The sequence below is a fragment of the Falco punctatus genome (genome assembly GCF_963210335.1).
Source record: "Falco punctatus genome assembly, chromosome: Z".
NCBI lineage: Eukaryota > Metazoa > Chordata > Aves > Falconiformes > Falconidae > Falco > Falco punctatus.
The window spans coordinates 80,723,418-80,737,783 of NC_137586.1; the positions used below are offsets into that span (position 1 = coordinate 80,723,418).

At 38.6% G+C, this 14,366-nt stretch overlaps 1 protein-coding gene across 13 annotated transcripts in view; it reads left to right on the top strand.

The window, feature by feature from the left end:
* The window catches only part of MEF2C (myocyte enhancer factor 2C), a 128,248-nt gene that overhangs the window by 102,175 nt on the left and 11,707 nt on the right, over positions 1-14,366 (top strand). For 9 of the 13 annotated variants that reach the window (XM_080373053.1, XM_080373057.1, XM_080373062.1 and 6 more), the window contains 4 exons: positions 10,677-10,849; positions 12,109-12,132; positions 13,059-13,188; positions 14,089-14,224. In XM_080373053.1, coding sequence (XP_080229179.1) covers positions 10,677-10,849; positions 12,109-12,132; positions 13,059-13,188; positions 14,089-14,224 — 463 coding nt within the window. The remainder of the gene's footprint in view (positions 1-10,676; positions 10,850-12,108; positions 12,133-13,058; positions 13,189-14,088; positions 14,225-14,366) is intronic. The other 4 variants (XM_080373065.1, XM_080373056.1, XM_080373064.1 and 1 more) reach the window with 1 other exon arrangement.

The window sequence follows — 14,366 nt, forward strand, 5'->3', positions numbered from 1 at the left end:
GCGATTTACCAAAAAGAAGCAATTTGCCCAAATGAGCTTACAAGCAGTATCAAAAATAAACAAGGATTTCAAAGGCACCTAGTTGCATTAGTGTCTTTTGAAACTATAAATATAAATAAGCAAACTAATACTAAAAATAAAAAAAAAAAAATAATAATAGAAGTTACATAAATATTTTCCACTGTGCCCTGATACATCATGCTTGGCGTGGTCAAGAAAAGATAATTCTTATGCTGCAGGCGTTGAGTATGTTAAATAAACAAGTGAGCTTAGAGCAATGATTCCCAAACCACAGTTTATGGGCAACCTGTTAGGACTGGATTTGCCAGGGAGAGCAAATAATTATGTAGATAATTATTAGAGACAATTAATTGCCCTTGTCTTGTTACTTGATGTGTGCAGTTGCCCACAGACCTGTGCTCCAAAGATTGGGCAAGATGCCGTGCGAAAGCATAGTAAGCAATAGTGGCTGTCCAAGGAAGTTTACAGCCCAAAAGAAAGGACATGCTGTTATTTCACAGCAGAGCTCGTGATGCAATAGTGCCGCGTCCAAACAGTAAGAATCCATAAACTGGCAGGCTGGCTTAAAACCAGGGTGGGGGATAAGAACCGAGAAACATGTCATCTCTCCTTTTCTTTCTTTCCAACCATATTATCCCATTAAGTGTTCCTTTTCCAAGCTTTCCTTGGAAAGGAAAGAAGGATACGTACTCTTTTTTTCAGTGTTTTAAGGGAAGAACCTAGAGGTAGGAGGCGCATGATAAAGCAGGAAGAACGCTAGAACGTGTCTGACAGCTCTAATACACGGGATGAAGGGAACAGCCTACCCAGCAGTACCCGAATTTTGTATCTGTGTAGGCAGGCAACACAGGCCTTCCCAAAATTAAGTCCTATTTCTACCCTAAGCAACTGATCTGTTTTTGCACAGCTTGTTCAGACTTTTCATGCAGGTGAAAACCGCATCGGTGGAATTTCAACAATAAATTTGGAAGGGTAGATGCTGCTGTCCACGTAAAATTTAAAAAATCTTGCAGTGGGTGTCATCTGCAAAGGTTGGATGTGTGTCCTTTCAGCTAACTCATGTGATCTCTTACCTGGGAAGAGATCCACATAAGCTCATTCTGAGTAGACCTCAATGAAAATCTGTGAAAATTTGGCCTTTATTAGGTTTCCATCAGTTGTGTAAGTGTTGACTTAGTAATTTATTTAGTTATTCTCTGTCTTGTCATCTGTCTAATCAACAGTGTCTCAATATTTGTATTTATAAAACGACAGCTTGAAAGGATTGAAAGGGAGAAAGCCCTAAGTTCACGTGTAATGAACAATTAAGTGAGTCATACAAACCGTGGTTCTTTGTAAGACAGGCGTGATTGACTTCGTTTCCTTTATGACAGGCAGTTTCGAATGCTCCTCAGGAATAATTTGGATTCTTTAGGTAAAATCCTTTTCCCGATGAAGTCTGGGGGAATGTTATGGTTTACTTCAGTGAGACATTTGCTTTTTTTTTTTTTTATCTGTGCATTCTTGCTCATTAGGACACCACACTGTCTGTTGCACCCTGCAATCCATATTCTTGTTCAAATTCAAAAAATAGGAGAATGCGTTGCAAATCAGCAAACATCTCAATTTCATGCCTATCCTAAGTCCTGAAAAAGGTAGTTGATACCTCCTGGATCTGGAATGCAGCAATGACTTTACTCTGAGAAACAAAACAAGAAATTATTTTAACCTCTTGAAGCTGGGACTGCAGCCACACATGGAAGCTCCTGGCAATATTAAGTTAATGTGACACCTGCCCTTTAACTTTTAACATGATTCCCCAATTGAGATACTCAATCCACAGATTTCATTTGTTTTTCAAATCTGTTGCAAGCTGATTTTTCCTTTGATAACAGTTGGAACAGCCTCCCAGAAACAAAATCCAGAGGAGACAGGGATGGGTTAGTTACTGATCTTTCCTTTGCATCTGCTTAAATTTCAAAAAAACCCTTAGTATTACTTATGTGCAAAACACTTTCCTTTTGTGTGCATATCTGTTCTAATAACATTGGTAAGTTAAAATATACCATTTGTATTTAATATATGTAGCCCTGAAACTTTCCTGACATTGAATGTTAAATTATGCCCTCATCATTTTTCAATAATTGTGCATTTAACAAAAATCAACAATTTAACTTCAGATCTATGTTTATGAAAAAAAAAATTGTGAACTTATTTCTAAAATTTCTTTAGGGAAGCAAGAAAGTACATTTTCAAGTAATGTGTTCTGTGTATAATTGGAATTATTTCTTGTCTTGAAATATTTTTCATTAAAAAAACATTTTTCCCTGGAATTATAGTTGATTTCAAACACCTAAAAAAGGAAATAATTTCTTATCAGCCTATAATTTGTTAAAAGCAGATGATTTGTCAAAGGCTCTCACTCAGGCAGTCGGGAGAAAGAAGTCCTCTACTCTTCCCAGGCTCATATCTTTCTCTGATATATCTTCAGAAAATATTATATTTTTCATTAATACTGTTTTCTCTCTGACACGTCAGTTGTTTTTTCCTTTCTTCTGACTCTACAACAGCCTATTAAAAAAATACTGTTTCCTTTTTGCATAAACAGGACTAGAATGGAGCATCTTTTCAGCTAGTGTACGAGGTGAAGGAAGATACATATTCCTGATTTGCATCATTTAATTGTTTTTCTGTAACGAGAATTAACTTACAATCATAAGAGGCCAGCTAAGTCCTGAAAATGTATTTTGGAAAGGGGGTTTTCTCAGACGGGTGAGCACCAGAAACCATTTGTGCATTCAACACGTTAGGAGATCAGGTTTATGCCAGTTAGTGCAAGAGTTTCAGAAAAGCTGTTGTGCAAGCTAGTGAGCACCACTGAAAACCACCCTCCGTTTCTGGTGTTGACCTCTCCCACTAGAACAAACCCTCGAGTGAAAGATCACTGCATTCTTCATGCAGAGCATGGACCAGCCTTTGCAAATGTGAGCAGTGAGTGAGGAGGGGGCACCACACCAGGTCAGGGACATTGCACTGTGCCGGCTCCTCACGGTAGCAGCTACACCACCAGTGACAGGGGCAGGGTAGATGTTTTGGCATGCTAAGACACTTCAAAATGACTCTCTGATCCCTAACGTTTTGTTTGGACCTCACTTAAAAATTTGCAACACGCAGGAATACAGTTGTGATGCTCATTGTGCAGTGCCCACATGTTTGAACTATGGATGCGTGGTATTTATAAAGCACAAAACTGAAGACTACTGTGCAATTTTCTCAAGTAATTTTTCTCAATAATTACAACTTAGTTACTGTGCTGATCGGATGAAGCTTCATGTCAAACAAGATAATTTGAAATATGTAGGTTCTGAGATAAGCCTAGCTACTGATAAATAGCCATGTTAGAACAAAATAGTGTTGTGGAAGTGGAAATAAATGAATCAATGCAATCAAATGTAAACATATAGGAAAGATGGTATTTCTTTATTGAAGCTATATGCTATGAGATTCCTGAAATGAGATGCCATTAAGGAATTATGAAAGCAAAAGAGTAAGATGCTATGATCAGACAGTGTAAGAATAGAAGTATACTGACAATAATAAGAGTACTGCAAAATTTAAAAAAAAAAAAGCACAACACAAACAGGATGTAGACTTTGATTATCTTTTGCTCTGTTTGCTTTTTCAGAAAAAAAAAGGGAGGAGTAAGGATGTAAGTATGGAGTAAGTAAGGAATAAGGATGATCATCCTTGAAGAAGGAAGAGCACTCCTCCTGCTCCCAGTGTATAGTTTGCAACAGACCCTCACTGCCTGTGAGATGTACCCCTATTCCAAAAGTTGCAAGGAGGGGGTCCAGAGGTTGTGCTGAAATACCCGCCTGCGACTTGGGAAACCTAATTGCAATAAGAAATGTTTTGGAGGGTTGCTCACAGTTCCTTATCTGGGTAGCCAAAGGCTAATTCTGTAGGCAGTCACATGCCACTTTTACATTTATTTTATTAAGGTGTGAACTCCTAGACTAAAGTGGGAGAATGTTTAGTGCAAGAACAACTTCAGAAACATTTAAATACGGATCTTATTATAGCAACAAAACATAACTGCAATGTGGGTGATCAGGTTAGTTTGCCACGTACTTAGTTATGCACTTGACTCAGCAGTAAATTATTTGCTTGAAGTGCAATGGTCTGTGATACACAGGTCAAGTTTCTGTTCTCATGGTCTTTCATTCTACATCTAAATAACCTCATCCATTTCTCCATTTGGCTGAAAAAGCATCTCAGATTTTAAGCCTCCTAGATTCACGGCATAGCCTTAGCTTCCCAGAAATGTGTTTTGCAAGTCTCTTAAGTGGCCAAAAAGCCACTTCTTTCCTTGCAGCTTCTGCCTGAGAAGCACCACCTCTGTCCAAAAGGAACTCTGAGCCCAGTTGCTGCAGTGTGGGATACACCTGCCCTTTTTATCTCCACATAGAGTAGATTGTAAGGATGTTCCAAATCTTACATGGCACCAGCTATACAAATATAAATATAAATGGTTAGAAATAATGTTGGCTACTTCATCCATGTAAACACTTCATTAAGGTAGTTAGTGGTACTCGGTGTGAAGATTTGCAGAGGAAGAGTTGGTGTTTAACTCTTTCATGATGAGGACACCCTGCGGCAAGGGGCAGGCAGGGGTAGACCTACCCCAAGCACCAGGATCCTCCATGGGCTTGGGTGTAGAGATGGGCCAGGACATCAGCCCACAGGTGTGGGCCCGGGTCAGGCCCATGAGGAGAACCATAAGGCTGGTGAGAGGACTGTTCATGACACCAAACATGAGAGTTAGCAGTAAGACCCGTATTGTCTCAGTAAGCAGGACCTGAGCCTAAGTACTTGAGCCCTCCAAAGGACATAGCAAACCTGAAAAATGTGAGCCGCAGGACAGAGAAGTCACTTTATTTGTAACATACCACCAATACAAGCAGATTGTACACACAGTTTTCCTTGGAAAATCTGATGAGACCATCTACCCCGGCTGCAGTGGAAGCAGTGGAAGTTTCCCTGATTTCCAAGGTGAGGTCTCACTAGCACCCAGCATCACGAAAATGGGATGCACAGTGCAACACAGAGCTTCACGCAGTCCCAGTGCAGGTGCTCATCCATGTACACCTGAAATGCCGATGGTATTAGCAGCGTTTTAGTGATTCCCAAATACTGTCCTTTAATCAGCACAGGACAACCGTAACACCACAAGAGCCCTTTACATAGCTTTAGCTTTATCTTTAAAGAGCAAGAACTTCCCATTAACAGTTATACAACCTGCATGGCAGTAATGAGTGAGTGAGAAAGAAACCTGAGTATCAGCTTAGTCTTATATTGTAGTAATCTCTTATTTACATTATATCTAAATGGTTGGTTTCTAAAACTATACCAAAACGTTGGTGAGATAGTTTTGTCCTCATTCTCTTCCTGTTTTTCCAAATGTCTGTGCATTCACAGCACTTTCATCCTATTTCAGCCCAAAAAGCAGCTGATACTTCAAAAGATGCTTGAGAATTCTTTCACACCAAGTCAGTAGGTTTTACATACCACAGCTGTCTGACTTGGCTCCCAGTAATTCAGTAAAGAAGGTCCATTAGTGTAATGTGGGAATGGACACCTACTTCAACATAAAGATTTTCATTTTTCTAGGTGAGCATATCTGCAGATTGGTTGTCTTCCACTGCTTGCAGTTAGCAGAGGTCACATACTGTGAAATGACTAGCATGCAACATGTAAGAACCTTCAATTGTGTCTTTTAAAAATTATGTTTAGGTGAACACCAGTACAGCTTCCTGGCATTAATGATATATTGTTTGTGTCTATTTTGTTGGGTGGTAAACCATAGCCTGTTCAAACAGTGTGCATGCATTAAAAAAAAAACCAAAACATTTTTTTACATATAAGATATAAAAGAGAAAAGGAACCATTTCATTGCCATTACATTACTGTTAGTAACATACTACCATTCCTCCAGAAAGTGAGGAAATTACCTGAGTGAAGAGTGAAAAGCTGGGTGTAATTTTAGCAACATTTCTATTACTGCATTGAGGTTTATATATATACACACATATATTTTTTTAAATATAAAATTGTAAGTTGTAGCATAGCTAGCTCTCATGTTTATATAGGTTCATTCTAAATTTAACATTCTTTTTGAGAGGCTTGGTGGTCAGTTGCAATGTCCTGTGTACAGGATGTGCATTTAACCTAACCCAGTAAGAAGCAGGAATCCTCCATGAAATGGAATGTACATGTTCTTCTTGGCAGAATTATGATAATTTCCACAAGTAAGAGCATACATTTGTTGGAGACGTGAAACGACCATTAATATTTACTGAAACATTTCAGAATTTGCAGGCTCTTTTCCTATTAGAGGTAATGGGAGGTAAGCATCCCAGGTTCCTAAAGACCGTGTAAATTCTCAACCCATATGGTCATTGAAAAGTATCAGAGTAAATGAAGGAGAGAGCAAAGAAAGGACGTTTAAATTTTGTGTCTTGTTCTTCATTCTTCTAGGACTACCACAAAGGTCTTTTCATGCAGTATATGTTTGTATCTTTAAAATTACAAATTAAAAAGAAACAAGTAGGGACATGGCAGGTTCAAAAATTCAAGAAATCAAAATGCAAACATTTTCCAATTTTTCAAGATTTAAAGACTTTGAATCATGGCAATGCTGTTCAGGATATTGACAGATATAGAAATAAACCATTCTTTCCTCATTTATGTTACCCTAACGTGGAAAAATTCTTGGCTTAAATGCTCAGTACAGAATTACTGCCCTAACTCTGAGAATATCACAAATTGCAGCCACTTTGCAGCCACCATAACACCAATGACCAAAACTACATGTAAGGTACAGGTGTTACTAGTGGGGATGAAAGAAGAGAAGTAAACTTTGCTCTCTGTCCTGAATGAACTTGTGCCCTACCTGTACCCTTAAATTCTTAAAACATGGAAGTGAACATTTGAGATCGTACTACGCAAATTTGTAACATAGTTCAAATTGTAGTTATCCATGAGTAAATGAATATTTTTTTAATCATTCTTCTTGGCTAACTAACTAGGGGTGCACAAAGCTTCTCTGGGTGTTTTTTTAAAAGTGGTATTGCAGGAATTAATCATGCAGTGTGTGCTTGGACAGAATTCCTTCTAAAGTCAATGGTGCTCGTGCCTAAGTGCAGAATGTGGGAACATGCCCAAGAAGAGCATTCTATGCTCAGAAAGCATTTGTCTTTATATTCTGCCATTAGTCCAAATACAAAGCCTGGCACTGCATTCCATGACACGTGCTGCTCCACTAGTTCTGTCTAGAAACAAGCTCTTTTCTATGTAAAATATTTTCACTCTTTCAAGTCAGCATAACAAACAACACAAGGAAAAATAATTTTCTCTTAAAATTTCCTGCATTTAAAATGCTGCGAATTTACAAATTCTGACATATGCCCTTTAAAACTTGTGCATCTACTGGTTTTATTTTCACTATACATTACAAGTTATATCCGTAATGTTTAAAAATGTTCTATTCCAGAAAAAATATGGCTTTTAACCAAATAAAAAGTGTAAAGCCAACTTGCTCTAAAATCCATCTGTTTTTCATTTTCTTATAATCTATAATCAGGAAATCCATTCATACATGACATATAATTTTTGTGCTTTCAAGTGGATAGTGGAATGCAATGTTCTGCATACAGTCACATCTAAATTGATAATTGTCCAGGCGGAGTGTAATTTTAAAGTATAGGATGAAGGAAGGTTTAATTTGTATATTAGAAGTCTTATACATTTTTTTGCCTCTGAATGTAAATGAGACCGTTCTTTTCAGTGGATTTATCCAAAGGTGGGACAGCTGCCTTGGAGCAGGCCACAGCTTTCTGAGTAAAAGAGGATACGGTTTAAAGAGCTGGTTTAAATGCAGACTTTTCTTAACTGTAAACCACATGCATGCATTCATCATTGATTTTCAAATGATGGGTTTCTGTATCATGGTTGAAGGTCCACAGCCTTACATTCCTGAGTCCACATTATACCAAAGGAATAACAATTTGGTGGCTGGAAAGAGGAATGGTTATTATATGGCTCCAAAATGCTAGCTGGCGTAATATGCCATGAACAGCAGAAATCAAATGGTAAGGAGAAGATTGCAGTAGTTCTTAAAAATAATTTGATGTTCTAAAAATATAAATGTAAAAATTGTTATCACTGTTCAAAATATTTTACATCAGTAGGTAAATAATGTAAAGGTCAGAGGAAAGTTTCTGAAGAGTGAAGTTTTATAGACGTGTTCTTTCTTTTAATGTTTAATCATAAACTATATCAGGTAAATCTTATGTAGAAAATGGGAGGTTCTTTCTTGCAAGGGGTTCTATTCTCCAAGAATCACAGCTATAGAAGCAAACATATAGATAACAGTGCATGCTGTTCCAGTAAATATCTCAGGCTGTGTGTTGTAGAACTAAAAAAAAAAAAAAAAAAAAAAAATACACTGCTTCTTCAAACAGCTTCATTTTCACTCTCTGAACAAACGCTTGTCATACAACAAATTTCACAAGGCAGTTTTAATTCCTGTTGGTAAAAAAGCTCCTGTATGAAACCAGCACCAGAGAAACTCTACTGTTGCTTCAGTTTCTTCTGTTGATCCCTTCTCCACATCATTAGTTTTTCAGTATTCAGTTTGTAGAGAACAACTTTTAAAAGGCACTGCAGTTTCTGGAGGAAAATATCGTTGTATATTCAAAATGTCCCTTCTAATTTTGCCGCCTCTAGTAACACATAGCATTAATTAGAGCACAATATGTAGCAAATCCACTTTGAGAGCAATTGTTATTTAAAAAAAAAAAGCCTACTGACAGAAAATGGTAAATTCTTGACAGTGTTCTGCTGTTTTAGCTTGATAAGTGTGAAATACCCTTTTCTTCATTAACTCATTTTATCTCACTAAATGTAAGGTATCATAAAGGAAATAAGATTAACCATGAAAAATATTTTAATACAAAATCTCTGACGTGATCTGACTGCTTCTAGGTTTTCATCTTAGTTCCTTTTTGCAAAGGTTTGGGAGATCAGGATAATAAAAGGCATGGGAATAAACAAGCTAGGACAGACCAGTGAGCAAAGGTACCTCACAGATATGGAAGCTGAGCACTTTGTGATACTCTTCCAGTGTCCTAAGCCTAGTGCTCACAGCTCAGGGTCTTCCAGAAGCTGAAGTGGTGGCTTTGCATTTAATAGCCTTTGACAGATATTTTTTTTTTTTTCCCATGGATTTGCTGATCTGATAAATACAATTAGCTGATGTGCTTGGGAATTAAAAACATGATTTAATGTTAGTCATGCTTGGGCACACTTAATTATCCTAACTAGAAGACAGATTCACTCTCGTGTGCTGTCATTTTCATGCCCACATCATAGGCTTTATCAAATTTAGTTCCATTATCCATTCATGTCCTTTCGGGCTGTAAGTCCCATTTCATGCATGGAAAAAAGAGCGAGGTACTGAGTCCTTTACTGTCTTTGGGACTACAAAGGAAATTTGAAAGCCCAGGGCTTCTAACTGGTAGGGCTCTGCCACACTCACTAGCTCATCTCCCCACACTATTTCTGGGTTGTGTGTCGCGGCTTGCGAGCTGTGAACAAAAGGTGAGTGCAGAACGGAAAGTCTCCCCTAGCATTTGTTTTCTTGGGATTTATCCATGAAAGTTTTTTCTGTACCAGTTTTCCTGCTATTCCCTCTCAGCTGCTGGGCAGTTTCTGTATCTCTATTCAGCCTGTGCAGACAGAATTTCAAGGGTATGCTAAGAAGTCACCTCTTTCTCCAGACTTTGTGTGGGTGAGAGATGAAATTAGGCGGATGAAGTAGAAGGTCTCATTTTTAGTGGGGTGGTAGGTCAGTAACCTTACTGATGCACGGCTGTCGGTGCTACGTGGCAAGGGAAGGAAACCCTTGTCTGAAAAAGGCAAATTAAGCGTTTGCCTGTCAGAATCACTGCTGGGCCCTGCAGAAAGCAGTGGAGAGATGAAGATGAAAGATACGGTGGTGTTTTCCAAATAAGGTTATGCTCTTGCTGCCATTGACTCTCGTGTTGACAGAATCAGGTCCAAAAAGTGTGGTGAAAGAGAGCCAAAAACATTTAAGAATCTTCCTAGTCCTCCCCCTGCCTTTTCTGGAAATTATAGCTTTGCTATACTCATCCTTTGTTTAAAAACAAAACAAAATCATGACCTGGAAAGGGCTGAGTCAGGCAAGGAAGAATCCTCTATAGTTATCAAGAAAACACAGCAGAGTTTTGACTTTTTTTCTTTTTTTTTTTTTTTTTTTTAACCCATAAGAATGGCTGACTCTCCTGGTTCTCTTGTAAAGGCAAACATTAGGTCTTGGCTGCTTTGGGTGCATGCAATATTGTGTTATATACCATAGTGCCATTAACAAAGTTAATTTCAGCGCATCACTGAGATAACAGCTGCCATGAGAAAAAGCATTTTAGGACTAGTTGTCCCAAAAATGGTATGTGTTCTGTTTTCCTATAAAGATACATTACAGGACACAGGTATTTACCTGATTATTTTTTTTCTGACATTTTGAGTATCTAGTCTTGAGAAGTACATTGGCATTTATAAACCTTCTTTTCTCTTTTAATTTCTTTTTAACCAAACAGGAAATGGATATGGCAACCCCCGCAACTCACCAGGTCTGCTGGTCTCACCTGGCAACTTGAACAAGAATATGCAAGCAAAATCTCCGCCTCCAATGAATTTGGGAATGAACAACCGTAAACCAGATCTCCGCGTGCTTATTCCACCTGGCAGCAAGAATACAATGCCATCAGTGGTAATGCATTTTCAAACCTTTTTTTAAACCTCCTTCAGATAAGAGATACTTGGGAATTTCAAGCCACTAAAGTCAGCAGAGTAACATTCCACGTTCTTGCTTGTTTGGTCTTTCTGTCTAACCTTGAGGCTTGACATCAAGACAAGGATGTAGGCAGAACCTGTTCAGTGGCTTTTACAAAGTTATATTTACTTCCTCCTTTTTTTCTATTGAGTTGCAAAATAGGAACTGTGTCCTGTACAGTCTAAACTTCTGCACTCTCTCCCATAGTAGCTGGAAGAACCTTTCCTGGATTTGTTGCAAAGGCTGAATTTAACCCTGAGTGTTCCCAACCCAGCATGTTTTTCTTAAATATTTAGCCACACAGACTCTCAGCAGATGGCAGATTAAATACAAATAAATTAATTTTAACTCTATCACTCTGAGCCCCAAAGGCCAAATTTTGTAACGATAAGAGGTAGTAAATAGATAGAGCAGCATAAAAAGGAGCATGAAGCTGCTGTATCTCCTGCCAGGATTAATGAAATTTAGTCAGGCTGTTACTTTATTGCAGAAGGCTGAATCTTGAAGGTGTCGTGTGCGTAGCTTGTAGTTCCCTTCCGAAAGTCGGTTAGTGGTTGCAAGTAAATCTTTCATGAGTGATTTAACATTAAAAGTGAGCTTAATTTAAAAGGGATCTTAATGGTAAATTGAAGTGACACTATAAACATTTTTTTCCATTATGTAACAGGCACTATTAAAACAACTTCCAAGTTGGCTACTGCAGCCTGACGCATAATAAATTAACTTTGAACATCAAACTAAAACTCCCCATACATGTGATTCTGCCTTCTGAGAGGATCAGTAACAAACAGGCTGCTGCAGGGCAGTGCTCAAAGTCGACCAAGGCAGTGACAAGCTGTCTGCATCAAATGATTTATTTCAAGGTCCTTAAAACTGATATTTTCCAAGGGATTCTGTGGATGGTCAGGTCTCCTGAAACCAAGTATAGTAACAGAGTCTGCAGCCACTGGGGCTGTGAAAGAAATAATGAATTCGCAGAGAAAGTCTTGTGCTGAAAACTGTCCTCTCAATTGAGACAAACATCCCATTAGGAGGACAAAGAAGACATCTATGAAGTCTTATTTTTTCCAAACTATGCTCAGAAAGTGTTTAATTTGCTGCCTCTATCAGATGAAGCTATTCCCCCAGCTAGAAATCTGCATCCTGGTAAATATTTATATTCACTAATTTTTAATGCTCCTTTCCTATGCACTCAGTCTGAGGATGTTGATCTGCTTCTGGTAAGTGGTAGTGATGTTCATCCTAATAACAAGGAACCGAAAATCAGTTCTTTTGTATGATTGATACTTGTGTAGGTGAAGCGTTGGTTGAAATAAAATGGCAAACTTTGCCATAACTGTTTTGTGAACAAAAAGGTCATTGTAATTTTTGAAATATAGCCGTATGAAAGGCCAGGTGCAATTGTTGCGTATGTGCAAATTATGCAGGCTAGAATAAAACTTTCCTGTTGCTGGTGCTTTGAGAGCGTGTAAGCTCGTGCTGTTGAGGATGGTGCAGCCTTATGACATTTTTTTGGTGGCTCTCTGGTCGTTTTATCCTGCCACTCACAGGACTAGGGTTCTCTAGTGAAGTTTTTACATCCCAACGTCTAGGTCCCAGGAGTTAAAGATAAACGTGTAACTGCTGTGCTAACCTAACGCTCTTTAAGTTTGCTTTATTGCACAAAAACGAAGCAGTCAGAGCACCATCTGCTGGTAAGCGTTCAGTGTTCAGCAATCTTGGGGTGCCCTTCACTTTCAAAGCATAAAATCCAGTAGGGCTGGGTTCTGGGTTTTTTTCTTTCACCTTTTTCTTTTTTTTTCCGCCCCATTTGAGTGAAAAGAGAAACAATGGGAATAGAGTTTACATATTTCATTAGTTTTTCACACGATCTGTTCTTCTACCCACAATTAAAGCAATCTTACTTGTTACCAGTTCAGTTACCTAGGAGATACTGATGTAATGGGTTACTATGGTGACAACTGGTCTCATGAAGGCTTGTAAATGATAGGGTTGGCACAGTTCATAAAAGCCACATGTTAAATGATTAATTTCCAGAAATTTGTATCAGCCTGTATTTCTCATGCACAAAACATACCCAGAAAGCTAATACACTCAGCTGACTTAAAACTAGTCAATAATATGTTTATTTTACTTACTTTAAAAGAATCAGAGGATAAATAACTCCCAGTCTGCTCAGTCATTGGCTACTCCAGTGGTTTCCGTAGCAACTCCTACTCTACCAGGGCAAGGGATGGGAGGATACCCATCAGCCATCTCAACAACATATGGTACTGGTAAGTATGGGTGCAAGATGTAAGGGGTGGGGGAGGGAACAAAGTGCTGACAAATACCTATCTCAGTACTAATGAATTAGCTAATGTTCGTTGGCAGAAATTGAAAAAATCATAGCTGGTATGCTTTTGCACTGCATTTACTTATTCTGTATCTGTCACTAACTCAAGATATAGCTGTGAAAAGTTAGCTGTTTTCTTTGACGGGAAACTGCTCTGATAGATTTCTTCCATCAGCTTTAGTAAAAAATGTAACTTAAAAGAAATTTCTTAATCCTCTTAACGCCACAGGTAATTTCATATAGTTGAGTGCACCTTCCTAAAGCCATAAGGGTAGGGGGAGCAAGCAGCTTGCCTGGCTTCAAAGTACTCAATAACTGTGTGGGCGGTCACATAGTTACCTGGGAGGGACTAGAAATGAAGCCTTAAGAGATGCTTTCCAGTTCCCGTTGCCCGCTGCTGCTGTACAGAGCATCCAGGCATACAGAGCCAAGGCTCTTGGGGAGGGTGTGCGTTGCTCAGGCACGCTCTGCCTGCTGGGCTCTGTAAGGAACACTGCAAATGAAGTGATGAAGTATTACTACGTTTTGCAAGCCTTTAACTCTGCGAGAATGCCTCTGTAGTTTTTTGTGGATATACAGGATAAGAATGCTGTGGATCTTCCAGACCCAGAAAAAAAACCCTGCTAAATTACAGAATAGTTATTAGTGAGTTATTTGCTCCCAAGTTAATGAGCTGAGGGAAGAGGAAGGTCTCCTTTTTCTGCTGCAACTTAATGTGATTGGTGTCATTAAAATTAAAAGGCTTATAAAGTGACATGTGAAAATTACAATGCTAGTTATTGTTTAATTGCTTCCTCTTTAATTCTCTTCTGATTATTGTCCTTTCTGTTTTCAAATCTAGAATATTCTCTGAGTAGTGCAGATATATCATCTCTCTCTGGGTTTAATACAGCCAGTGCTCTTCACCTTGGTTCTGTGACTGGCTGGCAACAGCAACACCTACATAACATGCCACCATCTGCCCTCAGTCAGTTGGGGTAAGCAGTGTTTTCTGTATTTTATTGTTCTACAGTGACTTCAGTCTCCCCAGTTACCCCAAATCTGAAATATATCAAGACAACGTATCAGCATGTATTTACTATGTGTAAGACCTCCATTTCCCAAAATTGGAACTATGTA